Below are 8,852 nucleotides of genomic sequence, written 5' to 3' on the forward strand. Positions count from 1 at the left end.
GTGGCATATGCTTTTCAATATCAATAAAACAACTACGTACGTAGCATTCAAATATAATTACTATAAAGTGTGTATATCCAAATTGGAAACAAAAAATGAAATAAAATACCTACAAGAAAATTCTCTCTCACACAAAGATTAATATTTCTTATGAAACCCCTGATTCTTTATTAAGTCTTTTATCCTTTGTGGCTTCCTATGTACGAGTTTAGCACATTTTGCCTTCAATTCAGCATCGTGATACCACAAATTGTTTATCTCCTTGATCAATTGAAGTTTGGTTTTAATGTGCTTCTCTAGCTTTTCTTTCATGAAGCTCCAAAAGTTTTCAATCGGGTTCATATCAGGACTAGTGCCTGAGTACGGAAGAACACTAATTTCGTCGTCCTCAAGAATTTTGTCACAGCTCTGGCCCAGTGGATTGGCCTCCATCACGCATGAAGATGAATTGTACGTCATCAAACCAGAGTGTAGTCTGGGAAAGCAGTTCTTCTTGAAGAACTTGTAGGTATTAATCGTGCTTCATTGTCCTTTCTACTATATAGTCTTCCAGGCCCGAAGACAGAGATCACACCCCAGATCATGACTGAAGTGGGATGCTTCACGGTTTATTAAAGACATTCCAACTTGAATTCCTCCCAGGTCAACGTCACACATATTATGAACATTCATCAGACACAAAAATACATGATTCACCACTGAAACACACTATTCTCCAATCGTCAGCAGCAGTGGCGGCGATTGGACGTTAAAAGTGGAGGGGTAAGACATGATCTGAATATTTGTATATCAATATTAGTTTCCCTGGTTATTTCTAACATTTTGTTTGACGAAAGGTTGTATAACTATTAGGATACTATCTTTTTCGGTTAAATACCGTATATCGCATTTCATATTTTATTAAGTAAATAGACAAGAGCAACGCAAGTAGGAACTATCCCTTCGTACTTTTAAACAACGAAAGTGTAAGAAGAGATTTGATTCCCTGCTCATGAACATCTTAAAATTTTGTCTGGAAAATTGTGTAATCAGATTATTTAATAACAAATTTGCAAAAAAAAAAAAATAAATAGAAGGGTTAATATTAATCATAGTAAATGAATAATGAGGCTTGTTTTGTAGAAGTTATATTGAAACTGGGGATTAATGAACATCTTAATTTTTAATTCCACACATGCCATTAAATGTATGCTATTACTCTTAGAAAATGAAAGACAGTAAATACTACAAGCATATGCTACGACATTTAAAGCACGATTTTCTTTTGCAGCTTTCTGAAACATGTTCGATGCCATTAGATGTAGTTTTCACTTTCTTGGAACATATTAAAACACAATAATTCCACACTCCAGTTATAGAAAATAATCCGAAAACCTAGAATTGTGTTGAATTCAGTAAATTCTATTGTATATAAACTCGTACATCCCCAAACGCACCACTTCAGTCGTATATTACAAAACAATGAAAAAGGTAGAAGTTGTTTCTTATTACGCTCTTTTTAATCAATATTCCTTACTTTACAAAGAAGAGAAGACATTTTAGGAACTGTCAATTTATGTGCAATTAAAGAATACCTTGTGAAATACTTCTTTCTTTTGTGAAACGTTCTCTCAATTAGTTTCAAAGCGGCTGACTAACCTATCGAACTCTTGTAAGAATGGAATATAGAAGCAAAATCTGCTAAATCCAGTTTTGAATTTTGTCTGGGAACGAAGAAAAAGTGACGCCCTCATGTTTTCAGAATTGTTGAACAACTTTTTTTTTTTTGTTGTTTGTTTGTTTAGTCGTTCATTTCACTCATTTGTATTAAGTAGTGACCACTAAACAAAAAACTGTTCAACAATTCTGAAACAAAAGGGCGTCACTTCTTCGTTTTTGCTTCTATATCCCTGAATTGAAAGTATGCTGGAATTGTTGTGCTCGAATAGGTCAATTTTGGGGTTATTTTCCGTGACAATTAAAACAATTCTTGTAGCTTTCTTAACTTCACGGGAAGACAACCAATACGTACTCACGCAACGGCAAATATTATATGGCAACATTGTTTTTCTATGAAACAGTAATACATACGAAAACTTTAACTTCCAAATGAAATTATATACATTAATGGGTTACTTCAAAAAAGTGGGGGAGGGGCAACTGCTCCCCTTTGCCTCCCCCTAATCGCCGCCCATGGTCAGCAGTCCAATACTCTAGGCCTCGTGCCCATTCGAGGCGCTTCTTTGCCATGATTGGAGTAGATTCTAATTTTCGTTTTCTTTCTTGACCGTGAGCTTTTATTCCCTCGGCACAAAGAATCCTTCGAACACTTTCAGTGAAATGTCTGCGCCATACTCAGCCATTTTTATGCTTAAGTCTATTAGAAGTTGCACTTCTGTTTCTCAGAGCCAATCTTTTTAGTTTTCTGATATCTCTTAGCGATAGCTTTGGTTTTCGCCCACAGTTCCCAACCCTATTTTGGCTCTTGTTCATTTCAACAGAGATTCTATTCACAGATTTTTGTTCTATCCGAACTCTACTAGCAATGTATTGCCGTGTATATCTTATTTTCACCAGAAGTATTTTGTTAACTTCCGTTTTACGCGGAAAAAGGTCTTTTGTTTTTCCCATTATGCTGCAATTACAGGACACAGAATAAAAGATTGATACACGAAACACGTCACGATAATTTTGTACTGCCCCATTCGAACTGTTGAACGCTTTGATGAATGTCGTTAACTTCTTACGACAGCAACCACAACACTTCAGACTGTAACTTGTTGATAGGAATAACAACAGCTATCTACAACTGAGACACCACTTTCAGAATTTCCCCCTCACTAATACCATCTGCTGTTCAACAGTGATATCACCACTTCAACTGTAGAGTAAACAAATGAAGGATCCTATATTGGTGATTTGACCATTAAATTAAATATTCTAGAACTCTGAAAGTAGGACTCCTACATCAATTTTGCATTTTTCGAGCGTGAGTCTAACAATTTGAACACGCCTGTATTATTTTCACACAATAATATTCTATTTATTATTATATTATAGACGCATTACCTTGGCCTCCTCCAGGGAGCACACTCAGAGCTCGGGCAGCACTGTCTCCCAAAAAACAAATCTGGAAGAAACACTGGTGTCAAAGAAAGGGCTGATAATATTTTTACGCGAAGTTGGCAGCATTGATGAATTTGAGTATATGCAGAAGCATGCCTAGTATTCTGTGCTTGCTACGGATATAGAATCGCCTCTGTGGAATTGCGTAAGTGCAAGTAGCAGTAAGGTGAAATGGCTGCCGTAATACAAAATCCCGCCAAATGTGAGGTGAAATCTGCCATATGATTTCTGAAAGCCAAAGGGTCGAATGTAGCTGGCATCCATCGGCAATTGTGTCATTTACGGATCGTCAGTAATGTGTGAAGGAGTAAGTTGGACAATGGTGAACAGACAGACTTTCGTCAAGGGCGTTCAAATGTTCATAACAATGAGCGTAGCGGAAGGTCTAGTGTTCAGGTGGACGATCTGGTGAAACGTATTAACAAGAAAGTACGATTCAATCGTCGGTTCATAATAATTGAACTCCCCATAGAGTTTCCAGAAGTGTCTGTTAAAATAGTACATGGAATTTGATAAGCTGGATTATCACAAACTGTGTGCGAGATGGATGTCAACAATGCTGACAGATGCTTACAAAGAGCAAAGAATGACACCTCCACGTGATTTTTTGACCCGATAGAGGGAGGATGGGGATAATTTCTTTTCTCACATAGTGCCGGAAGATGAAACCTGAATATTATACGCCACTAGGGAGTTAGAGCAGCAGTCAATGCAGGGGTGGCACTCCAGGAGCTCTAAAGCGAAAAAATTCGAACAAATAATATCAGTTCATAGACATATTTAATACTTGGATGTAAATTAAGAACATTGATATTAGGTTGGTGCGAAAGAAATGCCCGTCCAAGAGGCCAAAAAATATTAATTACAATACTTAGTTAATGAAAACAATTGTCATCTTCAATCACACACTCTTGCCAACCTTCAGCCAATGATTGGATTTCGTTTTGAAAAATGTCTCGAATCTGATGCAAAGAAGTCCTCAAAACTACGCGCTGAATCGGTCAATACTCAGGGAAGATCTTCACTCCCAATAAGTGACTGACACGCGGAAGAGAGGGTAGTCAGTGGTAATGATATCAAGGCTGCGGGAGTGTTTCATGCTGCAACTCACGTAGAATTTGCACCATCTTTTACGGTAGAACATGTCTGTTGACCATTGCTGTATGCTGGTGGACAAGTTTCCGGTACATTTCATGGAATTCAGCACTGTAATGACCTTTAGAAGAACATGATATAACACTCCAACCATGGATCAACATGCCAGCAACAACGCATTTTGTGCATGGAGAGGTGATTTAGGAAACCTTCTTGAATGTTGATTACAATCCAGTCATTATCCTGTAATTCTAAACCACTTTCTCATCTGACGTTACAATCCGATGGAAAAAACATTTCCGGTCATTTCTTACCAGGTGCACTCAGAGAATTGCACACTTCCAGATAGCGGGGTATTCTTATTAACCGGTGTCAGCTCATAAGCAGCCAGGAGTTCAACTTTTTCACCTTACCGATTGCAAGAAGGAGCTGAACAATGGTATGGTCTATGCCTAACTTGTGTGCAGTGGCATAAACTTTTCCGAAAGTCTACTTTCACTGTGTTCCTGAGGAGCTCAACCAAACATAACATTTCTTTTTCATTTTATTTTATTTATTTCTTTATCTTTTTTTTTTTTTTTTTTTTTTTTTTGAAAATATAGGTAGAGGTATTTTACAATTAGTTATCGTGTTTTTGGGTGCAGAATAAAACCCGTTCAACACCACATAGACGTAGTGGCTTATAATATTGGACCTTCCAAACCTGTACCCCTCCCAACGAAAATTTCTTGGTGCGCGGCTGCACACAGGAAGATATCGTCTCTACTGAACTACGACAGAACTCAGCAAATGGAAAATATGTGACGTGTTACAGTGGGGGCTGACCTGTACGCCAGTGATTGCAAAACAGTCGATGTTGTAACGTTATTTCTTCCGTTACAATCTCTGATTCCAAATATATATTGAATATTTATATACTACGTAAGATTATGATAAAATCACACTTCGAGTATACACTTCAGAATATATATTTCGTACTATAATTCGAAAAAATGAACAATCACATTCCTACAAGATGGTTCTTCGTTCTCTCTCTTTTTAGTTACCATATCAACTGAATAAACAGGTTATCATAGCAACGAGGAACAAGAAATATATCGATATAATACAAAATATTTAAAATTATTTCTTTATAGATTTTTCTTCTTCTTCTTCTTCTTAACCGCTTGTGCCTTTTAAATAGCACTTTTGCCCGTAAATAGAAACAATACTTAGAAAGTAGGGGCCTACATACAAAATATACTAGTGGTGGGCACAAAAACCGGTTCGGTTTTTCGCCGAAACCGGTTATCGGTTTTCTCTAAAACCGGTTCGGTTTTTTACCTGGTCCGGTTTCGGTTTTCTTCAAAACCGATTCCGGTTTTTTTTTTTTCAAAATTTGTTCTATTTCTGACCACAAAGGTGTTTCGTTGTTCTCCGGAAACCGAATCCATTTCCACAGAAATAGTTTTATGTGTTTTCGAAAAGTTTTCACCGAAACCAGCTTCGGTGAAAACCGAACCGGTTTTGGAGAAAACCGAAATGTCGGTTTTTCGGGTTTCGGTTTTTATAGAAACCGGTTTTCGGTTTTTATAAAAACCGGTTTTGCCCATCCCTAAAATATACATTATCGTTGTAATGTAGCTCCCGGGGACATTTTCTGTAGATCGCGTTAACCCTCTTTGATTTCTCCACTGAGCTGACGCTAACAATAGGGAGCGCTGACGAGAACAATTGCTTGTCTCTCCCGCTTTGACATTGTCAGCCTCATCTCGCAGTTGATTGTATACGCGTGAGGTTATCCACGTTGTTTTTCGTGTGTATATTAGACATTTACTAACTTCAATAATTTGAGTTCATATTGACTAGAAATGTAAGGGAGAGGGGGATAAGAGTACGCAGCATCTAAGAGTGCGCGACCGTGTTTCCGGGAAATTTGTAGCACTGATCGAGATATCGAATGCATCCCGTGATTGAGTGAGTCCCGCCAGTTGTATGGAAGTGTATTGAAATTGGTCGTCAGAAGGCACAGAGGAAAAACAGGTAAAGATTTGTTTTGCATACATTTGATGTAAGTTTATGATTTTGGAACGTAAGCTTTTTTTCTCTGTAGAATAGTAATTACACCAGGGTTGTTATATCACAAATAACTGTAATGCCTGTTGTTAGTGCCAACACTTTGCTATGGAAGCAGCATAACATGGACTGTCACGTAGGGACGATTTCAGGAAGCAAGTGAGGTGCGGGTAAGAATCCGCATGCACGAGACGGGTAAGAGTCCGCATGCGTACTCTTGCCCACCACTCAATATGTTTCAGGTATATTGTATTACACTAAAAATTTGACTGTAATATTAAAAGTGATCAATTTCTGTTTTATTTTTCGAACTTACATGGAGTGACCTAGATATTGCAACTACTAAATTAGGGGAGGGGTTTATGACATTTAAAACTCTGCTGCTATTTTATTGTTCGTAATCATCTTTGAGCTTTAAGACAATTAACAAATTATGTAACTTTGTTACAGGTATTAGAGAATGGGGAAGTATTGAAGAAAAACAGAACGAAAGCTTGTATTTACCCAAGAACTATTGGAAGAGGCACGTCCTACACGCCTATAGCATAACTACAAGGGTACCACATTGCAGCATGAGAGTGCAGAAGCCAGTATCGCCAACGTAAAGAAAATTATGGCGAAAGTTCGGATATTTTTAGTTTTACGCTCGTAAATGTCAATGTTAGCATCCCTTATTATCTACCTATATAAGTATAGTATAAAATACGAACTCTCGACCTTATTTTAAACATTCTATGATCAGTAAAATGTATTTCAACTAAACATTGGTACAACAAACCTCGGAGAAAAACGTTTGGGAGGCCAGTTCTCACATCGAAACGGGAAGAAAGTTCCTCTGACAAGTTTTTGAAATGTGCATAATTATATCCTAAAGGTACCTTGTAACGCATTTATTGATGTTCAAACCACTGCTCTGATTGATCAAGTATTTATGATGTTTTGAAGACTAATTTGATTCTGTCTGAAGGTAAGTTGTTGTGATCCAAGCATTACAGCGAATCGTGACAAGGGTTTCGCTGGAGACGGAGTCAGATGTCTCGGAAGCGCCATAAACACTCGTCCCTTGACAATAGTGGTTAAATGCCCACGAATGTATTTTATTACACCAGTGATATATACAGAGAAGAATCGTAAGGATAATATACCTTAAAGTATATTAGATGATACAGAATAATGCTTTCAAAACTTGTGAGTATTAATAATTTCAAATAGCACACGGTGCTGTGTCGTTTTCTGTTCTGTGTCGTTTCAGGGTACTATTCCGGATTCCTTGGGAAGATTCCGCAATGTGTTTGATATGAAAATGGGGAAAGAATTAGCGACGTATATTCGACAAATGGATGAAAGGTTTTATGGCTTAACTCGCAGGCAACTCGTGGATTTAGCTTATGAATTCGCGGATAGAAATGGTATTCATTCCAGATTCAATGCAACTAAGAAGAGAGCAGGAAAAGACTGGCTGCTGAGTTTCTGTAAGAGGCAAAATCTATCCTTACGGACACCGGAACAATGTAGTACCGCCAGAGCTGTTGGATTCAACGAAGTCCAATGCAAAAGGTTCTTTGCCAATCTAGAGAGATGCTACAAAGACTCAAAGTTTCCACCAAACAGAATTTTTAATGTAGATGAGACGGGTATTTCGACTGTTCCTAACAAATTATCTAAAGTGTATTCGGGGAAGGGTAAACGCCATATGAGCAAAGTTACATCTGCAGAGCGTGGTGAACTAGTGACATCCGTATGCTGTGTTAGTGCTTCGGGTATATATATCCCTCCTGGGTTAATATTTCCCCGTAAAAGAATGAAACTGGAACTTTACAAATGGTGTCTCATAAAGGGCAAATCACAAGTGAGTTGTTTATAAAGTGGCTCGAACATTTTACTAACTACGTCAAGCCATCGCCAGACAACCCAGTTCTCCTAATTTTAGATACTCATGTATCTCATTGTACTCTTGGTGCAGTACTCATTATATTACTCTTCCATCGATTCCACCTCACGCGAGTCATAAAATGCAACCACTGGACAAAGGATTTTTCGGCTCATTGAAGAATACTTATGAGCAAGAAGTTGACAAATGGCTAACATCTAATCCTGGAAAAGTGGTTACAGTAATGCAAGTTGCCAGGCTTTTCAACGCTGTGTATACAAGAGTGGCGAATGTTCAGAAAGCAGAAAATGCCTTCTCAGCAACTGGCATCTACCCTTTCAATCCTGATATATTTTCAGATGAAAACTTCGCCCCATCAGAGGTAACAAAAATTAGTCACGGATGATGATAATGCTACTGAGTGCGAGAATGTTCTACTTGTTCAGTCTACAGATAAACATACCAATATGACTGACGGAATAATTCAATCATCGTCTCAGACCAGCAAGCATTGTTCTGCATCGTCAAATTCTCCACAGCCCTCAATGTCTGGCAATGCTAACAGCTCTTCAAAGTCCATTTGCACAAAAGTGTCTCCACGTCAAAGTATTTTTGATGTGAGTCCATTACCAAGAGCTTTGATCACTAAGAAACGAAAATCTAGAGGGAAACAGTCTGGAATATTATCATCATCACCGTACAAGAACAAATTGCTGCAGAAGATAAC

The 8,852-nt window shown here is 37.9% G+C and overlaps 1 protein-coding gene across 1 annotated transcript; it reads left to right on the top strand.

Annotated features, from left to right (window-relative positions):
• Positions 1 to 7,558: 7,558 nt before the first annotated feature.
• On the top strand, positions 7,559 to 8,119 carry LOC145661406 (uncharacterized). Its single transcript, XM_081726706.1, has one exon. It carries the CDS (start codon positions 7,559 to 7,561, stop codon positions 8,117 to 8,119), a length of 561 nt encoding a protein of 186 aa, XP_081582832.1.
• Positions 8,120 to 8,852: the final 733 nt, after the last annotated feature.

This window comes from Thermobia domestica, chromosome 10 (assembly GCF_964235325.1).
Source record: "Thermobia domestica chromosome 10, izTheDome1.hap1.1, whole genome shotgun sequence".
NCBI classification, from domain to species: Eukaryota; Metazoa; Arthropoda; class Insecta; order Zygentoma; family Lepismatidae; genus Thermobia; species Thermobia domestica.

Excerpts from the sequence above, each read along its gene's own strand:
- LOC145661406 (XM_081726706.1), top strand. The coding sequence starts at position 7,559 with ATGGGGAAAGAATTAGCGACGTATATTCGACAAATGGATGAAAGGTTT.